This window comes from Drosophila elegans, unplaced genomic scaffold (assembly GCF_018152505.1).
Source record: "Drosophila elegans isolate 14027-0461.03 unplaced genomic scaffold, ASM1815250v1 contig_183, whole genome shotgun sequence".
Classification (NCBI taxonomy): Eukaryota; Metazoa; Arthropoda; class Insecta; order Diptera; family Drosophilidae; genus Drosophila; species Drosophila elegans.
In genome coordinates this window covers 5,545,911-5,571,194 of record NW_024545550.1, presented here as the reverse complement: position 1 = coordinate 5,571,194, position 25,284 = coordinate 5,545,911, and the positions used below count along the sequence as shown (strand labels likewise).

General features: G+C 42.8%; 5 protein-coding genes and 1 long non-coding RNA gene across 7 annotated transcripts in view; 3 read left to right on the top strand and 3 right to left on the bottom strand.

The window, feature by feature from the left end:
* Positions 1–7,094, bottom strand: part of LOC108143413 (serine/threonine-protein kinase N) — a 34,204-nt gene extending 27,110 nt beyond the window's left edge. The window contains exons 1-2 of the mRNA XM_017267807.2: positions 6,950–7,094; positions 5,893–6,187 (exon numbers count right to left, since the gene is read on the bottom strand). Coding sequence (XP_017123296.1) covers positions 5,893–5,913 — 21 coding nt within the window. The 5' untranslated portion in view covers positions 5,914–6,187; positions 6,950–7,094. The remainder of the gene's footprint in view (positions 1–5,892; positions 6,188–6,949) is intronic.
* A 28-nt stretch (positions 7,095–7,122) lies between these two features.
* LOC108143418 lies at positions 7,123–7,594 on the top strand. The gene is made up of 2 exons (XR_001774333.2): positions 7,123–7,242; positions 7,397–7,594. It is a non-coding gene; the product is annotated as an uncharacterized LOC108143418 (long non-coding RNA).
* On the bottom strand, positions 7,475–8,813 carry LOC108143416 (SAP30-binding protein). The gene is made up of 3 exons (XM_017267820.2): positions 8,604–8,813; positions 7,798–8,540; positions 7,475–7,734 (listed from the first exon to the last, which is right to left on the bottom strand). The coding sequence occupies exons 1-3, from the start codon at positions 8,694–8,696 to the stop codon at positions 7,596–7,598; spliced, it is 975 nt and encodes a 324-aa protein (XP_017123309.1). The 5' UTR covers positions 8,697–8,813; the 3' UTR covers positions 7,475–7,595.
* Positions 8,814–9,058: 245 nt separating this feature from the next.
* On the top strand, positions 9,059–11,226 carry LOC108143520 (conserved oligomeric Golgi complex subunit 6). Its single transcript, XM_017268004.2, has 4 exons — positions 9,059–9,164; positions 9,224–9,855; positions 9,915–10,135; positions 10,191–11,226. The coding sequence occupies exons 1-4, from the start codon at positions 9,075–9,077 to the stop codon at positions 11,138–11,140; spliced, it is 1,893 nt and encodes a 630-aa protein (XP_017123493.1). The 5' UTR covers positions 9,059–9,074; the 3' UTR covers positions 11,141–11,226.
* On the bottom strand, positions 11,165–13,848 carry LOC108143519 (mitotic spindle assembly checkpoint protein MAD1). The gene is made up of 4 exons (XM_017268003.1): positions 13,626–13,848; positions 12,505–13,559; positions 11,637–12,448; positions 11,165–11,565 (listed from the first exon to the last, which is right to left on the bottom strand). Exons 1-4 carry the CDS (start codon positions 13,750–13,752, stop codon positions 11,361–11,363), a joined length of 2,199 nt encoding a protein of 732 aa, XP_017123492.1. The 5' UTR covers positions 13,753–13,848; the 3' UTR covers positions 11,165–11,360.
* Positions 13,849–14,374: 526 nt separating this feature from the next.
* Positions 14,375–24,194, top strand: LOC108143459. 2 transcript variants are annotated; one of them, XM_017267893.2, is made up of 3 exons: positions 14,375–15,361; positions 19,999–20,269; positions 21,184–24,194. In XM_017267893.2, the coding sequence occupies exons 1-3, from the start codon at positions 15,350–15,352 to the stop codon at positions 22,365–22,367; spliced, it is 1,467 nt and encodes a 488-aa protein (XP_017123382.1). In that variant the 5' UTR covers positions 14,375–15,349; the 3' UTR covers positions 22,368–24,194. The 2 variants fall into 2 exon arrangements, with proteins under 2 accessions (XP_017123382.1, XP_017123383.1); XM_017267894.2 differs by lacking the exon at positions 14,375–15,361 and adding an exon at positions 16,356–16,427.
* Positions 24,195–25,284: the final 1,090 nt, after the last annotated feature.

Here is a 25,284-nt window from a genome sequence, read left to right as displayed (position 1 = left end):
CTTTAAGACGTCTTTCGAAGGGTGTCTACTCTCATTTGCATCTCCCACAACAACGAGTTAAAAGAATAAACCAGACCTAGTTGAAAACCTTTTATCACCGAAATCCAAAAGCCCGGCCAACCCAATTAATATATCTAAGTTTTGCGCTTGGGTTAAAAAAGTTCAAGAATGTGTATTACAGTTACATTTCAGTGGGAAATCTCATGTGTCGAAGAGCATTTGATGGAAAAACTCAGGTGAGGAACAGCAGCAACAGCTCTAACTAATTGCATTAAGAGCTCACAGGTGCAACTGCAACAGCGATAAAACTAAAAAAAAATCAGAGCAATTCCCACAGAATCGGCGAGGCATTAGCCGGGCACACGTAATGTGATTAACATGGATTTCACACTAACACTAGTTAGCGAATAACAGATGAGTAAGCTTAGTTTAGTACCTATACCTATCGCTGGGATAAGAACTATCGCAGGAAATGCGTTTTTAAAATAGAGTAACTGAAATAAACTACAAAAAAACCTCAAGAACTGAAACAACAATTAATATTTAAATAAACGAAGAATCAATGTGCTTGATAAAATTGTTAGAGAAATTAATTTTATTACTTATTTATAATTAAAAATTCTTAAAAGCGTTTCAGTTATTTATTTGGTTACATTTATTTTTAAGCTTAGAACTAATAAATAAAAAAATATTGAAAACGTGTAGAAAAGCTCAACGGCTTACAATAAAAAATTTCTTTTTAAATGCATCTATTCTTAAAAAAAAAATTAAAAAATTAAGTTAAATTATTAATTTTATAAGGGTCAACAACCGGAATTATAAACTGCATAAGAACTGGACTATTTAATATGCTGAATAAATTAACACAAGAATAAGTAAATATTATCATTTGAATTTATAACGCCCCTTTTCCAGTTAATACCATTATCCAAGCCACGTTTCCCATTTGTCTAAAAATTATTTACTCATCTCTAAAACTGGAAGCTTTTGCAGTATTGTTGTTTGTTGTTCGTTGTTCGTGGCTGGTTGTTGCTGTTGCATTCAATCAACGAACAACGGCATTTTGAGAGCAGCGCCTGAGGCTTTAGCTTCGGCATCAAGCTCAGCGGTCAACAACACTTGCAGCGATCGAAAAAAAAAGGTATAGTAAAGAGCAACAACACCAACAACGGAGGCTGTTTGAGGAAGACAGCTTAGAGTGGGAAAATTGGCAGAGAGCGGCACTCAAAAGTGAGAGAATGTGCGAGAAGATAAGAGGGAAAGAGAGAGAGCACATTGCAGGTGTTTGCCAAACAATTGCACTTAAGCTTGGCACGCTTTTCTCCTCTCTCTTTCTCTCTGCACCGATGTTTCCACACAGAAATAAAATGCAGATCTCCTTTTTAATAGAGTAAATTAAAGCAACATTTACCATCAATGTAATTGATACAAAAATTATTAATATAATAAAAGTTCGAGTTTTCAAAAAATACACATTTTTTAATATACCAACTGGTGTACATTAGCGTGTTTTGCACGATTGTAAAAAATGTAATATTGTTCGAGTTTTCTAAGCAATTAAAAGTGCCAAATGTTTCTATTGTGTGCTTAATATGCTTTCAAACTAAATTTGAAGTCATAATGGAAAATCGATACAATCCCTTAAATATGAAATATTTGCAGTGTGTCTATGAACCCTGTCTCCATTTCTTTCTCACTCGCATATGCACAAATGGCATGTCTCTGTTATGCTATTAACATGCTGTTAATTTGATTGAAAAATGCTTTATGGCAATAGCCGCAGTCGCAGTGGCGGCCCATAGGTTTTGTTTTTGTTTTTGTTTGCCATTTGTTCGTTTTTGGTCGAGTGAAAGTGAAAATTACAAAAATTATACAGAAATCAATGTTACCGCAGCAGTCGTCGCAGGCGAAGAAAATTGGATGGAAATGAAGGGGTGGGCAGCCGCGGCAAAGACAACCAAAACGAGCAAACAAACAACTAAAGCCAGCTGTTTGACGGCTGCACGTGCAACGGTTGCTGCTGCCATAGAAATCGCAACTGCAACTCCAAGTGGAGCCAGCGATAGTGGCAAGTTCAAGTCGCTGGCAGAAGGTGCACCACAGCACCACATTCCTGATGTCAAACTAGACAAGTTCTACTTCTGCAACTAGTTTCTGCATTTGTTGTGGTTCTTGCCACTTCCTCCTTTCATTCCCTCTTTGGAGCACATCATTTGCAAGCCAAACGAGCAACCTGGCTAACTAACGTTGTCCCAATTTCGAGAATCCACTGTAATTGGGGACACCTGCATGCGCCGAATTCGAGTTTTCCACTTTTTCGAGTTCAAGGAGAAAACCCGTTCGCCGAGCCAAAAGTGAGGCAACCGAAATGGGACAAAACTTGGTTTAAATATAGTTCAACCTTAGAATCTCAACTTGTACCTTTCCATAGGAAAACTCTTCATTTACTTGACATTAAATATTTTCACAAGCTACGAAGACAAGCCCGTTAAACCATTGACTTAAATGCAATATCTGCAACAATAACTCAGCAATTTTATAGATTTCTAAGGGCATTTTCGATTAACGCTTCCGCGGGCATGGCTTTGTTTGCCTCCCACCTGTTGTTGCAGCCACATAAACAAGGCTTCAATCCAATCAGGCGTCCACCTCGAGACCACCACAAATTCATATTGATCTGGGGAAAAAAGGACTGGAGCAACAGCTTCAACTGTAGCACAAAGCCAGCGCAATAATTTGCGCAATTGAACTCATCAATTGCAGCAATTAAATGTGCCCACGGCGGGAGGAAATGGAAGGGGGTGGGTTATACAGACAATAACGAGCTATGAATTAACTTAGTCAAATGCGGAGAGGGGCAAATGGATGTGATATAACGCCAGCAAATAACAAAAACTAAAGGCCAGCGAGAGGCAGCAAGTTAATTAAATGATTTTCAATGCCCGTCAACCCCGCTGTACACTTTCTTTTGCCTCTCGGGAAAATCGAAGAAAAACTAATGGAAATAAAATTTCCATTTGAACGCTTGACTAGCAGCAATGAATATATTTTGCAACATTTAATTGCTCAATTTATGTAAGCAAGCAAAGCAGCTCCGAGGGTCAAATTGATAACGAAACCATCAGCACAACAACTTGCTAAAGCAATGGAAAACAAACAAAATAATCTGTAAAGCTTTGCCTGAGAAAAGGAAACTTTTTCGCTTGATGAGAGGAGGGAAGAAAGTGGAAAAGCGTTTTATTTTTACGCAAACTCAAGACTAAGTCGCATCATCGTTTAAATGAAATAAAACTTTTTTGCGCAGCTAAAATTTACATAAACAAATCACGACAAGTCGCAGTATGATACCTTATCAGTTTCCATCAGGCCAGCCAACGCCAACTTAATAGATACAAATTGAATTTAATGAAATGCATCCCAGGGTTGAGGAAAACTCGTGCAAAACAAATGTGCGGAAACAACCCGAAGAATCAGAGGAAAATTGAAACTGTAAACAAGACGGAGCACGAGTGGCAATTTAATTAAAGGAATTCACAGTAGTATCTACATCTTATGTTGTATCTTTATCTGAGAGGCATTTCTATTTTAAAAAGATAAATGGAGGAAAATAGAATACGATATAAAAATATAGCTTGCCCTTTTCTAAGATTCTTAGATTCCGTTTATTTTAAAATTTAAAATTTTTCTCCAGCTGTCTTTAATTTAAATCTTTTTTTTATGTATGACCACGAATGACTTAAAAATATATTGAACTTTAGGTACATTTAATTGGTTTGTAATTTTCAGTGGTATAAAACACAAAGGTTGCAAAACCTTCCAGAGAAATCTGGACCTTGCATGGGAATACTAGTTGATGTTTGTAAATACACTTTGTATATTAAATTCTGAGTGAAAAAATGCAACTTTAATTGGTGTACTTTGGCGGAATTATCTCTCAGTTGAAGGCACTTTGAGGGATGCAGTCGGAGCCAAAGGTAAACAACAGACCAGCGAAAACAACATACGGACCTCCACTTCCCTTTCCCTCGTACTCTGTTGTGTGGCCCTTTGTTTGTTCTGACAGCCTGTCAGTGGCCAAGATGAGGCCACACAATAATACAGGAGATGGCCCGGGAGGAGAAGGTAAGGCTGAGAGGCAGGGACACGTGACACTTGATGGGATAACCGCCATTCCACACAAACTGTTTGCCTAACATTCCGCATGCATGGCAAGTGTGTTTGTCGAGGCCTTTTGCCCATTGCAAATTTGTTAAACAAATCAACAATGCTTGAAACCAAACTCAAAACACTCAAGGGACAGTAGGCTAGATTTTCCAAAAGTCTAGGACATTCTTTTGTTATTAAACGAGAATAATTAATGCCTTTTGCAAAAGTTTGTTTGATTTTAATTCCGCATTACATTTACGAATAAACTAAAACTACAATACCTCATTCTGTTTACTAGTCTTATTTGTGAAAATAGAAATATTAATAAAATACTCGGAATATAGATTTACCACATACTTAACACAGTCATTCCTTGCAAACTTGTTGAATAAAACAGTCCAGGATTTTGAAGTTGTTTTTTTATTTTCCATGCCGACTGGCTGACCCTGTTCTGCCGAGCAGCTATAGAACAACGCCAAGATGGCTCAAATCGAAACCGAAACCGGTTTTCGGTTTTCAGTCTGAAAGAAGCGAACCTGCGGGCAGATTGCGTCTCGTCTTTAACTCTCAGGTGCACCGCCGTAAATGGCAAAAGTATGTAAGTAGGAGCTGCCGTTGCTCCTTCTTCAGGAATCTGGTTTTCTGGCTAAACACCGAGTGTGACTTACATTGGGCTTATACATTTTCGATGGGGTTTGCACTTCCAAAAGATTTACCATTGAAAATAGCACAAAAGGTTTGGTGAATGGTTTATGAAATTAACTTAATGGGTCAGTCCTAAATGATTTCTCTGAGTCATTCACTACGTGATGGATGCTGTCGCTTCTCCTGATTAAAGAACAGAAGCACAGAAGATGCATATAGAACTTATAAAGACCGATAAGCACTTTCTGAGATAAGGCAGCGTTGCATCGACCAAAACAACTTGACAGAGTGTTCTATTTATAAACTGCACAGTTAAATACCCTGTAATCAACTGATTGCCGAGCACCCAACTAATTGCAACCTCGCCGGTAATTGCACTACACTGAAAGAAACACTATCAACAGAGCGTGATCTGAGATCTCAAAAATATAAGGGTCAACAAATTTACATATTTTGAATGCGTTCAAATTACTCAATAGGTATTAAAAGGTTCATAAAAATATTAACCGCTGGGTATCTATTTTTAGGCTGCGGGTCACGCACTTAAGGCAATTGCCACTTGGCGAGCGGAATGTGAATTTGAATGTGGAACGCGATTTGTGCACGCCAACTAACGAAAGTGATGTCATTTGCAGCCATTTGTTGCTGTTTTTATTGGCACGGTTAGTATTCCTGGCCACTGGGGGCCCACAAATGCGAGCTCCAGGGATGACCCACAAGTGGCTTCCGTCAGCTGGAGCGGAAACTACCGGTGCGCAACAGGTGCGGCAGAAAGGAGGGCACTTACACGCAGTCCAGAAATTGGCTCAAAGCGGAGATGAGTGTTACCTTTTCAGTTAGCCAAAAATGGAAAACTGACAATCACATATTAGTCATTTGCAGATTGGGATTTAATTGTAGTTTTTATGTGCGTAGTTAAGGTGTGCTTTTAGAAGATAAAAAGTTAAAATTCGTTTTAGAGATGGACTGTATTTCACGTTGGAATGTTCGCTGATCCCACACCCAAATCTACAAAAGAGAGGGGGTGGGCGACATGCTGATATGAAAAGTATTAAGCAACCGATTTGACCGGCAGACGCACACCCACACACACAAACTCACCTGATAATACGAATCCGACATGGTTTTTTTGGTTCGCCGCGTTGAATCACTCAATGCCCTTGCTTCTTGTTGTTGTTTTAGATGTTGGTTATTATTAATGTTGTTGCTCTTGTCTGTGTCTTTTTGGGTGTCAGTTTTGTTGTTTTTGGCTTTTATTGGCGCCGCTCACAAGCACACGCGTCACGTTTTGTTTACTTTCCTTTTGCGTTTTTTTGGAATTGTTTAGCACTTTAACACCTGATGCCGAACAGTATTTTCTTTATCTCTTTTATCGAGTGCGCTCTCATTTGATTTCCTGCGGCCGAAAAAAGCAACAAAATGAATAGAATTCAGTTGTTTTGGGCAGGGCAACACACAAACACACACAACAAACACACCAACAAGTGGCAGCGCCGAAAGGTGATAGAGTGAGAGAGAGGGAGACAGAGCGTCTCATTTGCAATTGTTGCGAGCGAAACAAAAAGATGGGGTTTGCTCTTCTTCTTACCCCGCTCTCCCCATGTTTCCCCCTTTGTTGTTGCTAAATAAAATGCATATTCCAGAGACAATGGAACACAATTGAACGGTTCTTCCTTTTCTTTTTCTGTTCTGTTCTGCTATTGCAATTCGGTTTATAAATAAGCTTTACAGTGAGTGCGAGGGGGAGGGGTAATGCAGCGCAAGTGGCGGCAAAAAGAAGCAGATCGCGCAGCTAAAAAAAGGAAGTGAAATAAAGGGGCAGACGAAATACCGGTTGCCGTGTAAATGGCCACATCCGCATTAAAATGCACCTTGAATTATTAGCACGGCCAAGTTTGTTTAAACAAACTTTTTCAGCACTCGCACACACACACACCGGGTTTTACAATTAACTCGGCATCTTCTTCATCTTTTTTATCTTTTTATACAAATCTCAGGTTGTCTCGTTCACACACACATCCACTCAGTTCAGATCGAAAAATTCTTCTGCTGCTGCTGCGTTGTCTTCTCTCTTTTCTCTCGGTGTGTGGTTGTTGTTGTGTTGCGTGCGTTGCGTTGACTCAATTTACAATTAGACACTTAATAAACTATCACGCACTCAGTATTTTTAAATCATAACTTTTGGTTAACCGCCTGCATGCAATAAATAAACACAGCTTGTGCTTGTTTGTGTTTTTTTTATTTAAAACGCAAAAATACCCAACACACGGATGTTCGAGCATGGAACTAGAGTGACCGTAGCTAGATCGTTGCAGAACGCCAACCAATTCTGAAAATATACTAATATCGATAACTTCTATAGTCAGAAAATAAAAAATATAATTTTAAATTTTAATTTGTGTAGTTTACTATGACGTATGGAATTTACTTATATTAACTTTAAAACTTGTGGTAGTAAAAAAAAACATTTATTTTAAATGTATAACATTGATTATTGTTGTTGTTTTCAGTCGGTCGTATTAAGAATTCTATTTGAAATTACCATTAATTCCAGTTTTGGTAGTATTTGTTTCTTGGGTCTCAAGGTCTTCCAATTTACTTTCAGGACCCACACAGGACAATTCCGGTGTCTTGCCAGAGATCCATAACAATCGCCAGCAAATAGTACAAAGACCAAACAGTATTTCAACTTAAACATATTTGTTTTATATTCAAAACAGTAGAAGCACTTTGTATTTGTATGCGCATTGGTCAGCGCTTATCAAACACGTTTCAATGATTTAAAATAAAAGACTACAATGTTGCTAAACGGCTGGCTTTTTGGGCAGGGATCCAAAAGCGGAGATGACAGTGCCTTTTGTTCCCGTAACAGTGGTGGTTAGAGCGGGAAGAGTGGGCTTAACAACGGTGGACGAGGGCGCCGGCTGATCCCATTTGGATTTGCTGCAATATCAAATCAAATAAACAATTAATTTAAAGAGATTCTAACAGTCATCGCATGCTTACCGCTTTTTGGCCTCCTCCTCGACTTTCCTGGCCAAAGCTGTGGCCTGCTCCACCTTGTCCATGTCCTTGCGATCCTTCTGCCTCTTCACCATCTCCGTTTTCTGGACCGCCGCCAAGGACTCGTAGTAGGATTCCTCGCCCCACTGCAGGGGATCATAGATTTCTGGCGGATAGTTGGTACCAAACTCGTTGATGTCGCAGAAGCTGATCAGTTTGTCATAGATGCTGGGATTGCGGAACTCCTTGCGGTCCTGGATCACGCGATTCATGTCCATATTGGTCTGTCGCATCTTTGTGTACATCTTGGTGATCTTGGCCACCAATTCCGCGGACGGTTTACCCTTGGGTTCGGGTGGCAGCTGGAACTTGTACTTGGCGTACTTGGGATCCTTTTCGTAGCTCTCGGCGCTACGTTCTTCCGCCGGAAATCCTCCCGATTCCTCGTCCACCTCCATTGGGGTGTCCCCGTCCTTGGAACCATTTCCCGTGCTGCTCTTGTCCTTGGCTTTGGGACTATCTCCGCTCTGGGAATTGGAACTATCGCTCTCTTCGCCACTGCTGGACTCGTCTTCGCTGGAGGGCTCTGCGCGGTCCTCATCCTCGTCGGAAATCAAGGTGTCATCCTGGTAGCTCACCAATCTTCGAACTTTCTTAGCCCTCTTCTTTTTCTTCTCCTTGGATCGCTTCGTTTCCCCATCCTGTTTGGTGGGCGTGGGCGAGGGACGCTTGGGTGGTATAATTACCTGTAATTTGGTAATTGGTGATTAGTACGCTGTTGTGTTGAAACATGTTTGTTTGGCACTCACCTGGGACGCCGTGGAATTCTGGGAATCCGGACTGGCGTCGCCTTCGTTCTCGGAATCCGTGTACTGGGCAGTCAAGCTGGCCAGTGCGGCCATTTTAGAGATTGTTTTTAAGCTTTAAGGGGCCTTCGAGTCCTTTGTTTTCTTTTTAATATTTGTTTAATGTTGTGCTAAACTCTTTTATTTTTCTTTTGGCAGCAAAACAGGGCTGAGGGAAATAATTTCTGGTATTTTTCTGTGTAATCAATGTGACCGTTTAAGCATTTCAATGTAGCTTGTTTTCCGTTTGCTTATTTTCGTTAATCTGCCGTGATTTCACTATAATTTCTTGATTTATATATTTCTAAGCTGTCTTAAATATAAAATTTAAACTTAATTATAAATAATTTTTTTAGAATTGTGTGTTATTTGTTTTAGTATTTTTGAAACATATGTTTACATGCTATTGAGCTGGTCACTCTTAAACAATTCAAGATGAGCTCGACGAAGGAAAAACCGGAGGAGCAGGACAGGATCCAGAAACGGGTCAACAAGATCCTGGAGGCGCGCCTGGAGTCGGATAAGGTCAGTCCCCTGAAGCTTCATAGCCATACCAATTACTAATAATCTCCCTATACCCATAGGACACCTTGGACGCGCTGAGTGGCCTGTCCACCTTCTTCACGGAGAACACCCTGCAGAACCGCAGGAATCTGCGCAGCCAGATCGAACAGCGATCCGTGGGCATCAACGAGAACTTCCTGAAGGCCTTCCGTGAGGTGAAGCTCTCCCTGGACGCCGTGTGCGAAGATCTGGACACGATGGCCACGTCAGTGGAGACCATGAAATCGGATCTGGAGACCTCGAAGGCGCTCACCAAGGATCTGATCGAGCAGACCAACACCATGCAGCGGGAAAGGGATCGCTTGGAGGTCCATCAGCAGATTGCCCAGGCATTCCTGGCCCGTTTCCAGTTGAGTGGAGCGGAGCACCAGTTGCTCTACGGCGCCGCCAAGGATGCACCCATTGTGGCGGACTTTTTCCGGGTGCTGGACAGAGTGCAAAGCATTCACGCCGACTGCCGGCTGCTGATGCAGTGTGGCTACCAAACTGCTGCCCTCGACATCATGGAGGAGATGACGTTGCACCAGGAGGGGGCTCTGGAGCGGCTCTATCGCTGGACCCAAAACCACTGTCGGAGTTTGGAGAACAACGAGATTGGTCCCCTGATTGTGGAGGCCATGAGTCGGCTGCAGGATCGCCCTGTGCTCTTCAAGTGGGTCACCATATGCACTATCCTTAACCATTCTTTCAAGTACTCTAATCTTTTTGTAGATATGTAATTGATGAGTATGCCATCGCGAGGCGGGCTGTTTTGGTGCGCCAGTTCATTGAGGCCTTGACGGAAGGTGGTTCCGGTGGCAATCCCAAGCCCATTGAGCACCATGCCCACGATCCCAAGCGCTATATTGGCGATATGTTTGCGTGGCTGCATCAGAGCATTCCCAGCGAGAAGGAGAACTTGTCGTTGCTATTCAAAAAGTGCGATAAGCAAGGTTCGTTTAGTTAGGACTTCTTGATTCAGTCACTGACTTACCTTTTCCACCACAGATATATCCGATCAGCTGCAAAACGCCTTGGGCTACATAGCCGACGGCGTTTGCCATCCCCTCAAGGTGCGTGTGGAGACGATTCTGCAGGCGGAGAAGGACACAATCGTGCTGTTCACCATCTCCAATCTGTTGCGCTTCTACCAGCAGATAATGCGCCAGGTGGTGCAGGGCGGCAGCCTGGAGGAGTGCCTGGTGGAGCTGCAGAAGAGCAGCGAACAGATCTATCTGGGCGCTTTGGCTGCCCAGGTGCGTAGTGTTCTGCAGCGACCCTCTGGAGGATCGGGTCTGGCTCTGGAGCCCCCACAAAGGGACCTCATACCGCCGCCAAGTGTGGCCCGCTTGCTCAATATGCTCAAGGAGATCCTTTCGGTGGCCACCATGGTTGATGGCCGCCAGGCGGACATCACCAAGATCGTGAGCTGTGTGATAGATCCGCTGCTCCAGTCCGTGCAAGAAAGTGCCGCCCATCTACCCACCGTTGATATGGGCGTGTACCTTTTGAACTGTCTGCATCACATGCAGAGTTCGCTGGCCGTTTACGAATACATGGACGAACGTGTGGAGCGCCTGCAGGCGCAATCGGATGCCCAGTTGGACACACTGACTTCCGAGCAGGCTTCCTCGCTGGTGGCCAACCTAAACCTGGGTCCCATCTACGCTATTTTGCAGAGCAATCAGTCAAAGATAGAGACGAACCTGCTGAAAATCTTCATGTCCAAGATGGACGCCTTTCTGGAACTGCCCGATGTGCTGTTGCTGCCGCAGGTGCAGCTCATCATGTCCAGCAGTCATCGAGCTGCGGTGCAAAAGCGCTCCTTCAATGTGATCGTGGCCATTTACAAGCAGATCTACGAGCGAGTCCATGATCCGGCCAACGGATTCGAGCAGCCGGAGCAACTGCTTCACAGGACGCCCGACCAGGTGGCCCACATCCTGACATCCACATAGTGGACAGAGTACTATTCCAATATATATTGTGCATTACTTTAATTTATTATCTATCTATTAATAAATCAATCTGTATTTGGCTCATATTTAGTGGTTAAATTGAAGTTTACAAATATTATATTTTCGCACACGGATACACTTAGAGGGGCAGCAATTAGTGAATAACAAAAAAAGTCATTTGTCCGTTGCTAAACTAAGCTATTTCTACAATTTTGATGATCTAGTTTATGGTGACAGTGGCCCTTTGGAAAAGTTCTAGAGTAAGGGCGGAAAAGAATGCGGGAAAGTTACTGGCGGCCAGCTGTTGATCAATGGGCGGATTGAAGGTTTGCGAGTAGGGCGATTCCAGCAGAGCCAAACAGCTCGATTCGTTGAGACTGATGTCCAGATAGTCATCCGGGCCCTCGGCAAACATGCTGGAAATGCTGCAAACACGATGGGAAATGTTAAGTTAGAAATTGAGGCAGAGAGAGAGAGTTGTGGATTAGTGACGCACCGATAATTGCTGTTGGCGCCAATGCGATCGATTCTGTAGCCCAAAAGCATGTAGCACACATCGCGGTACTCGTCGCGGGCCGCCTTGAAGCAATCCTTCATCTTGCGCATCTTGCCGTTGGCCGACTCCAAGTCCGCACGCAGTTGGTTGAACTCCTTAAAGTTCAGGGTCATGCCGCCCGTGCTGGTGGTCTCATTGAGTCGCTGCTCCTGGTCGTCCTCCAACTTCTTGTTGCGCCGCTTCAGTCGTTCGATCTCCGCCTGCAGCTTCTCCATCATGTTCTTGCTGGACTCATAGGCTTCGGCAGCGGGATTTTGTTTCAGATGCACCACCTTGTAGTCCTTCATGTTGAAGTCACCGCGCAGGCAGCGATGCATCAGCTCCAGTTCCAGTTCCTCTTTGCGCCGGCGCAGACGATCGTTTTCCAGCCGCAGTGTGTCCAGTTCCTTTTTAACGCTATCGTAGCCATCGCCGACGGGTTCCGCCAGTACTTCCTGATTTCGCATGGCCTGAATCTCACGCTCCAACGTAGAACACATCTCCTTGTAGCCGGTGACGGTGCGTTCGAGCACTTCCACGCGGTAACGCACCTGCATGTCCTGCGTCATGTCCGCCACACTGGCGTTGCTCATGGTCATGTCCTTGTCGAAGTTCTCCACCAGTTGCTTGTAGAAGTCTCGCTCCTTGGACACTGTGATCAGCTTGCGCTGCAATCGTTCCTTGAAGTTCTTGTGCCGTTTCAGTCCGATGTTCAGATCCTCAATGTTCTTCAAGTAGATGGCGCACTTTGCCTCCAAATCACGCACCGTGTTCTATGAATTTGTACAATTTAGATTGAAGTAGAGTAGATCAAGTAGAGAAAACGTACCTGCAAATGCTTGCTGTCGGAGAGGGACGAGGTCTTCTCTGCCACGTGAATGATGTCCTCCTGGAGCAGTTGCTCGATGCGCGAGCGCAGGGCCATCGGGCTGACCAGAGTGTTGGCCAGGCAGTGATCCTGGGCCACCTTGACCCACTCCTTGAGCTCCTGCTCCACATGCGTCAGTTTCACCTGGAGGGAAGCAGCCTCGGCACGCGCACCCTCCTCCCGATCCAATCGCGTCTTGTAGTCGTGCACCTGCTCCTCCAGCAGCAGTTTGTCACCTATTAAAGTGTGTAGATGCTTGTTATGGTTACGCAGGCGCTCTACTTCCGCCTGCAAATCCGGCAAACTGACCAGACGCGCCTGCGAGGCCTTGGTCATCTCCTTCCAGTCGTTGTACGACTGAATCTCGAACTGCAGTTCCTTTATGCGATCGTTGGCCGCCCTTAGGCTTTGCGTCTGCATCTCGTAGTTGCCGCGCAGCTCCTCGTGTCCGGCAACCCGGGCTTTGAACTCCTCGTACCGTCGGCGCAAGCGCTCCAGTTCGGTACGGGTCGACTGCAGTTCCAGATCAGTCCGCTGGGCCATTCGGCGATACTCGCTGAGCTCGTTGTTGATGCACAACTGGACATCGCGCGCATCCTCCTGCTGCAGGTACTTCTCCTTCTGCAGGTTGCCCACGACCTCTTCGTACTTCAACTTCAGTTGGGCCAATTCGGAGGTGGCCCGTCTGGCCTCATCCTTGAGGGCCAATTCACGCTTACGCAGCGTGAGCTGCTCCTTCTGCAGCTCCGAGTACCTCTTGCTGGTGGAATCACACTGATCCTTCAGGGCGGCGCTCTTGTTCTCGGCCAGCATCAAGGCCTGCCGGTATTCCCGATTCTGCTGATCGATTTCGTTGCGCAGCTGGATGACTTTTGCCTTGGTTTCGACCAGCTCGGCGCGCAATTTGTGGGTCTGCCAGGAACTCAAGGGATCGGTGGAGGAACCATTGAGGGACGCGGCACTGGTGTTCAGACTGCGATCCGGCGTTTCTTGCTCCAGGCGACGCTTCTTGGGCGCTGCCAGAAAAGATATTCAGTAGTTTTTGAGTGCTTTCTTCTTCTTAAGCATTAAGAAATACTTACAAGCCACAAAGTCGTCGCCAAAGGAAGTCGAAAGCCGGTTAAAGACCAGTTTCTTTGGCGCCGAGTGAGTTATGCTGTCGTTGAAAATCGCCATTATATTGTCCATGCTGCTCCGTATTTCGTCCATTTCAAGTCAAGTTTGGCTTTGGTTTACTCGTATTTTGTTAAATTATTTGGGTTTTTATGTTGGCGTTGTAAAATCTGGACGAAACGATGCACACAGTGTGGCTGCTTAGTTTACCCAAAATACCAAATCATGATATTTGGTATTTTTGAAATTTAATTTCAATTAGTATATTTTTGCTGCATTTTCAGTAATTCAAAAACCCAGACTATTTATTTAAAATCTTGTTATGTTAAAATTGTAAAAGCCCGCTATTTTCGAGCTCCCATTTATAACATATTTTAAATAAATTATATATCTTAATATATATCAGAAACTCCCCAAGAAGCTAAACTTTGTTCAACAAACTTAAAATTATTTGTTGACTGGTGTACTGCCTTAATATATAACAATTAAATGAAAATAAAATCAACAATTGTGAGAAACGATTGTGAACTCAACGTAAATCTTCCTTAAATCAAGTTGGCAGTTCCATTTAGTATACTCCAGTGTCTCTAACTTTCAGCACCCAAAAGTATGTTACAAAAATACCACTAGTCAAAGCTAACGATATGTTAAATCATCGTTGTAGCCGATGTTTTGAAAACATCGATGACATCGATTCGATGTTTCCACCTGCCGAAAATAAAAATTGATTCGCGATTTGTTCTCGGCTTAAAATGAATTAAATGTTATTGTTTTTGCACCGAAAAAAACTAAAAAGTCGCAACGTTAAGAAATCCCATTGGTCAAACGAACTTAACTCGAACAATTGAACAACTGCCAAAGACTAGAGCGTATGTGAAGCAAAAGGCGTGTGTTCCATGCATACCAACCGATAAGAAAAAAAACGGTAAAACGAAAGCTATTAAAGAAACGAAAGAAATTTTAATTTGATTAAAAGAAAGAAAAAAAAACAAAACGCGTGTGCCGCAAAATTTTGCAAAAATCGCAACAAAAAAGTGTATGTCAAATAGGAAAATGTGGCTCCGCCAGCGATAACGGTACTCCAATGCGCTCTCTCGCACGCACACAGACACACCGCACACAACTACTACTGCCATTAGCGAATCCTGACCAACAGCCGCACCTTTAAAAGTGGGCGTAGGTAGAGAGAAATTACTATGCAAATTTTCAAATAGTGATGTCTGCCAAAAGTTTAAACAAATGCAAGCTGGCTTAAACTTATACCTTGGCTAATTCCAATACACACCTATACACGCACACACACTCGCATTCCCACGCAGGGAGAGAAGGAAAGAAAAGAAAAGGAAAGGAGTGGAGAGGAGAGGATAGAAAAGTAAGAAGAAGAAGAAGAAGAAGCAGCATCGGCGCGTTGGAGAAATGTGCGGGAAGAGAAAATTGAAAATAAACGTGTAGTAGAGAATTTTTGAAACGCTCATACGCACTCACACCTCCCACACTCTTTCCCTCTCTGTCGCTCTGCTTATTCCGTTTGCCGCCTACACACACAGACACACACACCTACATTCGCGAAAAGCGTGAGCTTTGTTGTTGGTTCTCCCACTTCCTTTCTCTCTGAGGCGCTGCTGTTGTTGTTGTTGCCGCTGAGCAAATGGCAGACCCTCTAAGCGGGCGCCGCTGGTGAGAACATGTCGTAATGGCCAGAGAGGTAAGTGCAAACGTACTAAAAGCAAAGCCGGCAACTATGGCTTAACGGTTCATATTCCCGATCGCGAGCGTATCAAAAATTAATCAAAATCAGCTGTTTTTAACTGATAACCATTCCTCGTAATCATCCCTCGTATTCATTTTGAAAACCTCTTTTATGAACATGGGACATTAAAAAGGCTAACTCATATCTGCTCTTCAAAGAACATAAGGCATACAGTCGACATTCTTTAAGTTTATCGTGGTGAATTAAAGATATTCCCAATTGCCATGTGCGAAAAAATTTTGATCTTGTAGTTTAAAATAAATATATTTTATCCAGTTTTCTTATTTTTTAAACAATGCCTACTTGGGTACTGTATACTTAATAGCCCTCATCAGCCACGTTGACTGCTAATCAAGTTATAATCAAGATCAAGGACTTTAATTTTTTAGCATACCACCATTCGCAGTACTCACATGTTTAATTTTAATTCAGTATTGTAATGAAGTATTTTTCGGGAATAAGTTTCTGTAATACTTTTTAATTTTCAAATTTAACTTAAATTTAAATTTGATGGTAAAGATTCGGTTTGTTTTGTGTTGCTCACTTTTGTTTTGAATAAAGTAACATTCAGTGGCTTTTATTGTATCGCCATCCGAAAGATTTGGATATGTTAATATTTAACTAATAAACTTACGCAGACGTATCAAAATTGATTAAAAATTTAATTTAAAATATTATTAGTATTAAAATACAATAGAACTCCAGAGGTACAAACATTGAAGTGTCTACTGTAAATTTAATAAGAGAACTACGGGGCTAAGCAAGCCAGGTTTAAACCATGGGAGCTCTGCGGTGTGTATGAATTTTTCATAAGACAACCTTTTGTGAGTGTATCAACCAAGGCGTTTCGCTGCGGATACTCCGCATTCACGTCCGCATCCGCATCCGCTAGAGGAACCTATTAAGCCTGTGGCCCGCATTAGTCTCTTTGTGTGCGTGTCCCCCAAGCTTCTGCTCTGCATGTATGTGTGTGTGTTTGTGCATGTTTTATGCAGTTCCTTCGTTTCGTTTTGCTTTGCGGGTGAGTGAATAGCTTTGACCCAAATAACTGAGGTAATACTTACGCCTCACAGATGTGCCACTCCCCCAACGCCCTCTTACCCCACTCCAGCCCCCATCTCACGTGCAGCTGCAACTGTTGTTGTTCTTCTTCTTACTCTTTTCTTTCGCCATCCACCCCCTGCCCCCCGTGAAAGGCATTTTTCTCTCTGCCTTTTCCAAAATTGTTGCTTTGAGAGCTGCTTGTCTCCCAAAATTAGTTGCAAATTCCAAAAGATTAGGAATTCCTTAAAACTTTGCTAAAAATGCAACCGAGATGGCTTTTAGTTGGCAGTTGATCTAGCTTTATTTAGCATAAACAAAACGCAATTATCTCTGCTTCTTGCTGCAATTAAAAATCTCGGCCAACAGCAGTTACAGTTATTTTCGAACTCTGTTATCCTTTTAACATTTTCAGCTGGCAATGCTTTTGAGAGACGGAGAAGGAGAGAACTGCATATAAAACTGCATCTCTCTCTATTCTCTTTTCTTTATTAAAAGACCTGAACGCTTAATGTTGCAATTTAAATGTAACACTGCTTATACCCCCAAAAAGCTCTCTATTTTCCAAAGACAAACAATCCAATAGTAACTGTTAATTGATCGGCTTTGATTGGGTGTAAATATTTACAAAATCAAACGCTTGTGATCCTGGGGAATACTTGTGGAGCGTTTTGCGGGAGAAGGTGCGCGCGCCTTAGCGCCCTGATTATATCACATTGATGCAAATGTAGGCCAAAGCACTGTCAAATATTGTTGGCTTTTAAAATGGATAAAATAAAGGGTTTAGAAATAAATGAGATAGAGTGAGAGATGTAAAACTAATATCATATTAAAAAGGGTTTAAATAAACTAGATTGTAGTAACGGTTGTTTTCCTCATTTGGCCTGTCCTTGTCGCACCCACAAAGCTTTGCGCTGCATTTCACCTCGTTCTCACTGCACTTCTCTCGGGTTTATGTCTCGTGCTCTTTTCAAACGCTGTTAAAGCGCTGCAAAAACGCACCCAGCCCCAAAAAGTCGAAGAAGCAAACGTAGTGAAATCCGATGCAGCATCGGGAAAAACTCACAGTTTGCTCTGCCAGGCTGCCAGGCACACAGGCAGCTAAAGAAAAGGCTGCTGCCACTTTTAGCTTTTGTCCGTGGTAACACCACGTTTCAACTGGGTGTGGACTAAAAACAAATCCAGCGCTTTTCTACAATAAAACTTTTTAAAAAATAATATAGATTTTTAAGTCTAAGACAGTGTCTAAGGCAGTGTCAAATGAAAACGATAACTCGGCGGTTTCACGGGCAAAAGGGGCGCTGCTGCAGGCGCGTAGTATCCGTAAAGTGAAAGTGCGAAGGTCAACCCGCCCTGACCTGCCCCAAAAATACGAATACAAATGCGAAATACGAACAGTGAAAAGCGAAATTCGAGGCACATCTGCTCTGCAAGTATTTTACAACAAAACTTAAGAAAGCAAATTTAAGTGGAAAGTGACGGAACAAACCCTTTTTACCAGAAACAAACCTTTTGTGCAAAGTGCGTTTTTTTTTCGTGACTCCCTAACAATTTTTGTAATAACGAATTTTCCCCCCAGAACGCAAGGCATTTAACAGTCAAACAATAAGCAATAAGCTTTAATTTTTGTAGAACTTTTAGTAAAAGTGTCCGAAAACGGATTTTATAAAGCGTACTAGCCCGTACAGGTTTATATAACGGATTTTTAGGCGGGCATGGATTACTGGAGCTTGGTGCTCCAAGTGTGAGACGACCTTGGGAGCGACAGAGCCCACTATTGCAAGCCAGCAGCGCAGATTCGGCCTAAAAGTGGCTGGCAGCAGCAGCACCACCAACAGCACCACCAGCACCACCATGTGGTCCAACGCCCTGTGCACGCTGGGCGTGACGAAGCCGCTCTGCAACTGTCTGAGCATCAGACAAGTGGCAGCCGCAGCTGCGGCGGCGGCCCAGGCCACGCAGGGCGTTGCTGCCTCTGCCGCAGCTGCGGGTGGGGGCGGAGTGGGTGGTGGGGCCATCACAACGGGACCCTCCTCGGCCACAAACGGCGGACTGTCCACAATGGTAATGGTCCCGCTTTGTAATGAATGTGAAACATCATGCATCCATTCCACTGCTTTTTATTTAGCTGTTGGGTGGCATAACATGCTTGAACGTTAAACATTTTACTATGAACAAAAAATAAAGCTAAATCCATTTCATAATTTAATTTTTATTTCATTTTATCGAATTTTATTATTATTTAAAAATAGTGGCATCTTTTTTACTACCTTGTAGATTAAGTTTAATTTAATTTTTGAAAAAAAAATACATAATTGTTGTTTATATTGCTTCTACTGTTTTATTGCGAATTTAAATGCCCATTTTCCCAATCGTTATATATTCTTACCCACAAAACAAGATTATTACCTTTTGAAGTTATTAAAATTGAAATTATAAAGTTGAACTACAAAAATAAATGGTTTTGCTTATCTTCGGATAATTTTAATTTATGTTACTAAGAATTGAAAACAAAATAAAATAATAATCAGAGTTAATTCTCTTAATCCTTAAATATATGTTTATTTATAATAGTATACCTATAGCTAAGCAAACCGCTGTGATTTCTGGTTTTTTGCACCTTCCCTAGCTGTTTATACACTTATTAGTTTCAGAATTTATAATGGCCAACCAAAGCATCTCCCCTTTGGCCCCCTAGAATGCCATATGGCGCTGGGGCGCAGCAACTGACCTATCCCAAAGAAAAAAAAAAAGAAATAAAACGAGAGCGAGGAGGGGAGCACACAAAACAGAGCGAACGAAATGAAATATTTTTATGAAAAGTTTTCTGCTTGTTTTCGGTGTGGAGGAATAAGCAAAATGTCAACATGAATTTTTTGTAATTTTTCAAACATTTTATTTTGGACGAGTGGGAGGGAGGAATGGGGAAATGGGGAAAATGGGGGAACTGCTTTTCCGAAGAGAGATATTTGTATTTGGCTCGTGTGCTGCACTCGTTACTGGGTCACTGGAGCGCCACACTCATGTCCTTGCAATACATTAAACATTGCAGCTTTCGTCCTGCTCGGCTGGCCGTTGTTGTTGTTGCCTGCAACTGTTAGCCAACAGCTGTGAGCGCTGTTAGCCAAAAGGATACGTTTTCACTTTTCTTTGCTTCATTTAAATTTTCATTCTTTTTCTTTTTGAAATATAAGAATTTTTTTTTCCTTTCTCTTCAAATCTAATTTGGGCTGTTAAGTAAGGTTACCAATTTTGTTTAATATTGTGTACATTAATTTTGAGCTGCAGCCGTTGTGGCCTTGACATTTGCGCCCTTTTAAAAGCAAGCCAATTAGCGGACTGAGGAAATTATGACACAGCCCGGGCCTGCTGCCACACCCACTTGTCAGTTTTCCGTGCGCAGCGTTTCACAGGTGTCACGCCCATCCTGCATCCTGCATCCTCCATCCTCCATCCCCCCCCACATCTCACAGCTCACCCTTCACTTTCCCCACGCCAGCAGTTGCAAGTGTAATTCGTAATACCCAACTAATCCAAATTTCTCTTCGCAGGAGTCTCGCGGCAAGAGACCACTGAAAATCTGGGACAGCTGGCGGAATGTGCGCAAGGGCGTCGTAGTTGGGACCTTCGAGGAGCTCTTGGTCCGCGGCAAGGATAAGCTGGGGGTTCCTGCTTCAGAACCGGTGCGCGTCGTTCTGGAGTGTGATGGAACCCAAATCGAGGATGGCGAATACTTTCGCACCCTGGCCAACAATACGGTGCTGTTGCTGTTGAGGCAGGGCGAGCGCTGGTATCCCACTGGCGTCGATGTCATAAAGGCTGGTGGGTCGAACTTTACTCTATCCATCCTTTAGTTCAGTTTACTACTGCCCCCGGGAAATATCCATCAAGGATGGATCCATTTGGAATTACTTATGTGTTGTGTTTTGTATTTATTACTAATAAGATCAGCATTTAAATGGTTTGGAAAACGAGTAGTTAAATAGGAACTAATAACTTTCGCACTTTAAAGGGATGTTGAAGTATTTTATTTTATCCTAAATAGGAACAATATATTCTTTATTTTATGATAGATAGTATTGCAGTATCAAATCTACACACATTTATACATGATAAATTCTAAATTTGTATTTTATTTTAGCTTTGGGAAATTTACTCAGTAGCCAGCCAAATGTTAATTAATGGGTTTTGCTTTTAACAAAAATTTAAATTAATGGCGTTTAAACATTCTATTTAAATGCCTATTGTTTACCAATTAGTTTTAAGTCGTCATAGATTGTATACGTTATTCAATTTTAAAACAACAGAAATATAAACAATTCGATTTTTACCCTTGCTTCAAAACACATTTTCGCTTGTGCCAAAAATAGATCTAAACAACAATGTATTGCAGTGTGCTGTTAATGCGAATCCCTTCAGAATATTGTTTTCATTTAATTGCAAACAAAAGTGTTTATAGGTAAATTAAGGGTATATCAATGTTGGAATATTCCATTCTTACATTTAAGGCACAGTCAAATCTAGTTTTGTTTTCCAATTTTGGTTAATTTTGAAAAAACTTGCTTGAGAACAAAAAAAAAAAATGAATCCATAAGGAAATGCTAACTATAAAGTTATTCTTTATAAAGATTGAACGAGTAAGTTGTCTAATAGATCTATAAATTTCTAGATTTCTATTGAGAATTGGCTCTTAACGTTATTTGATCTATCAAAACTGAACTCCATTTCTCTTACAGCCATATCAGCTATACCGAAAATCGTCTGTGAGACGATCCATGCGCTGGAGCTGCACGATGAGACACCGTCGTGGAAGATCATGGACAACAAAGGGCGTGTCACGGTCGTTCTGCACTGGGATCAGCGGCAGGGTGGAGGAAGCGGCGGCGGCGGCGGCGGAGGCAGCAGCGGTGGCGCCGGCGTCGGAGTGGGGAGCATGTGCTCCGGCCTGGGCAGCAGCAATGGGCTGCTGTCGTCCGACAAGTACTCGCCCTCGAAGAAGGGCCTCTCCGCGCAGAGTTCGCTGGACAACAAGTCGGTGTCGTCGCAGTCCTCCCAGCCGCGCTATGCCAGCCCCCAAATAACGGTGATCAGCGATGACGGACCGGCGAGCATATACCATCCCGGTGGCGTTGTCCTGCCGCCAGGAGTTGTGATACCCGGCGGCAGCAGGCGACTGTCCAAGCAGGGCAGCTCCTTCGACAGCACCGTGGGCGTGGGCGTTGGAGCGGTCCATGTGCATACGCCCGAGTGCGCCCACCATGCCCACACGCCCAGCAGGGCTGGCAGTCCCAGCACCACCGAGTGCGACTTCCACTGCTGTGCGCTGCACGAGGAGGGGCGCAAGATCGCGGTGCACAAGAGCGTGGCCACTTCGCCCATCCAGGACGGGAGCAGCAGTCCCCAGCCGCAGTCGGCACCATCGGTTATGGATCCTATGCTCGGCGGAAGTGGCAGCGGCGGCGGCGGCGGAAGCGGCAGCATGCAGCGCCGCTCGTCGGGCGCCAAGGGCCATGTGCGATTCCTGGACATTGCCCCGGAGCGGGACAGTTCCGAGAGCGAAACGGAGAACACGGTGATGGAGGACGACAAGACGACGACGGAGAAGTTTCTGCTGCTGATCGACCAGCTGTCGGTGGACCAGAAGCGTCACCTCAGCATCAAGGACATCGGCATCATACTGGAGCGCCTCAATTCCAAGATTCTCGACGTGGAGCGATTGGATCGCGAGTCCGAGTCGGACGATTGCTACAACTGGACGATAAAGGCGACAATACGTGGCGATGCGTTGCGCGAACTGGGCGTCATCTACAATGGCAACTACTATGCCATCTCCGAGCATCCCGGCTACAAGGAGGAGCTGGAGGAGAACGGTGAGGAGGTCGAGGAAGAGGAGGAGGAGGACGAGGAGGACAGAATTTAGAGTGCCAATGGCGGGCAGTCAGACGGGCAAACCCACAGGTTCACGAATGTCCCACGTTGGGCGCCACGGAAGGTATCAATAAACTAGCGCATTTTACAGAAACAAAAAAACGAAAAAATGATAAAACCAAAAATAGGAGTAGCCCAGCAGCTCAACACACGAACACAATCTCACACACACACACACACACACACACACACCAACATGCATACATATATACATATATACTTATATAAAATAATTACAAGAATATAATAATGCAAATCGCACATTGTACAATAGTGAAGTAAGCATAAACGTGAATTATAAAAAAAAGGCGAAAGCAAAGCAGCCACACATCCAGAAACACACACCCATGCCCAAAACACCAGCAACAAGCGCGAATCATGTAAACGCAGTTTTTTGTAGCATTTAGCCAGAATTCTCAAAGACGGGGACCGACATTAAATGAAGGAGTAAAGCGGGTTGTAAACGGTGCAGCTGCTGGCTTGAACCATATATAACACGGTTGAATCATTGGACACCAAATGGTGCAATCACTTCACCATTTACAACAAGCTTTAGGAATCTCAAGTTTAAATTCAAACTCCCAAAATATTCACCACCCAGATCAGTTGCAAACCCTAAAAATCCTCAGAACCACCCATCCTTGTGTTGTTATCGTTGTTGTACAATAGATGTTTCGTATTCCGTTGTGATTGTGTGCCAAAATAGCCTTATTTAGTTGGATAGCCCCAAACACAGACTGCCACTCGAGTCAGGAAATCTAATCTAAACCCAAAGACTATAAGTTGTGAAAGAGATATAGATAACAGAGACTATAAATTGTTGTTGCCACAAAGCAAAAGATGACGGGGTCTAACTGTATTTCAGTCGGTCTCTCGTTTCCTATGTAGTGAGTTCCTCAATTGCTTTTCCAACCCAATCCCCCCACTATTTGTATAGTTCCTGGACAGCGTAACACTCTGTTTGAGGCCTATTATTTATTAATGTTGCATTTCTCCTCCCGATATAAAGAATTCCATGACGAATCATCCGCATCAGCATGTAAAACTGCCGTTATTTGTAGTGTTGTCAAACGTTCAACAAAATCGCGCACAATGTTAAAATTAAACACAGAGAATAGAAACAATAAGCAAGATGCTCGATGCTCGCAAAATGCCTGACAAACAGACTAAAAAATATGTGTAGTAGATATACATAGATCGCCCCCGCATGGCCTCCAAAATCAGCCGTAGATCCATTGGGAGTATCTGTCAGAAGACATCACACGATCGCAATCGAAAATGTAATTGAATTTGAAATAATGCGTAAAAGCGAAAACACTGCCAACATCGCCATTAGCATTCGCATCTGTATCTGCATCTGCATCCGTTGGGTTAGGCTTTCAACTTCCAGAACTATGACTGTTCCATACGGGTATAAAAAATCGGGGTAAATGGAGAGGGTCGGACGTTGTAGGATTCTTGGCAATGACTCAGAAAGTTTAAAAATGATCTTCCAAAATAAATTATTTTTAAGGAATTTTCCAAACTAGGATCAAAGTTTTTCAAAATTTGTTCAGAATATGGCTAATTATATACTGAAAAACTACATTTTTTTTAACTCAGATAGAAAAGATAAGAAACTTCTTTGGTTTTCATTTTACGATAATACATAGAACAACAATGGTTGAATTTTACCATCTAAATCTCAATATTTTATTTTAATAAAAGTTCAATTATGTGTTCTAATATTATCAATAATTCAAGGGTTGACGATTCTTAATCTAAATTTTATATTCATTGCTATTTTACTCAATAAATTGTAAAGAAATTGTTTTCTTAATTTTAAGTACACTTTTGTTTAGAAATTTACTAGCAACTGTAGCTGGTCTACGTTGCTAGTCACTTTGTACTGCACCAAATACATGGGCAGATTTGATTTAAAAACTTCCGCTGATCCATCAGATTTTATGTCAACTCGAGTAGCAATCGAAATGGCCAAATACTTAAACAATGCCGAGATCAACCACAACAAAATTCCGCTCTATAAAAACTAAGTTTAATGTAATACGGAAATGAAAAGCGATAAAAAAAGAAAGCGATTTTTAACAGGCGTTTGTCCAAGGCACAAATTAAGCATTGAAGCGAGAAAATTTAATGAAAACCTAGTATGTATAAATGAAAATTGAAATTGATAATTGATTGATAACGATAATAAACGAAAAGTTAGAAAAGAGAGGAGCAAAGCGATGAAGACGAACGTTAAACGAGAATTCACAATTAGCGAGGCGAAAAACAAATTCATTAGCGTTGTTTTAATTTATTAGTAAGTCGAGAACGGCAAGCGACCCAAAACACGACGATGAAAATATCTCCATGTGTATGTATGTATGATTAAATGACGGAGTGTGAGGGAGGGGAGTCGAGTTATAGAGATTGAGGATGGTAATACGGAAATACCTATGCGTACTCAACAAGCATTACATAGTTATAAGACGGGAACTCGCAATACGATGATAACTCAACTTCCAAACCGATACAGACTTCTTCAGCTGACTTCCATAATCATAATCATTGTTAACACTTAACTATAGAGGATAACGCTTTAAAAGAACAAACAGACACACGAACCTTAGTTCCGGTTGAGTTAGTTACGTTCCGTTCGATCCCGATCCCAAATTGAGTCCAAGACCAATCCAATTCCCACTTCCAGTTCCAATTTCAAGGTCCTGCCCTGCCCTACCCTGCCCCGCCCCCTCCACTCAGACTCGTCGTCACACACTCTGTGTAAATGCAATCAGTTAGATTTATAAGATGAATAACAAGTCGAAACGAATGTAAGACATCCCCAAAAGAAAGGCATTAATTAAGCTACGAAACAATTTGCAAATAATACTCATAGAGCGCGAGTCGAGGCAGAAGATGCAACATCA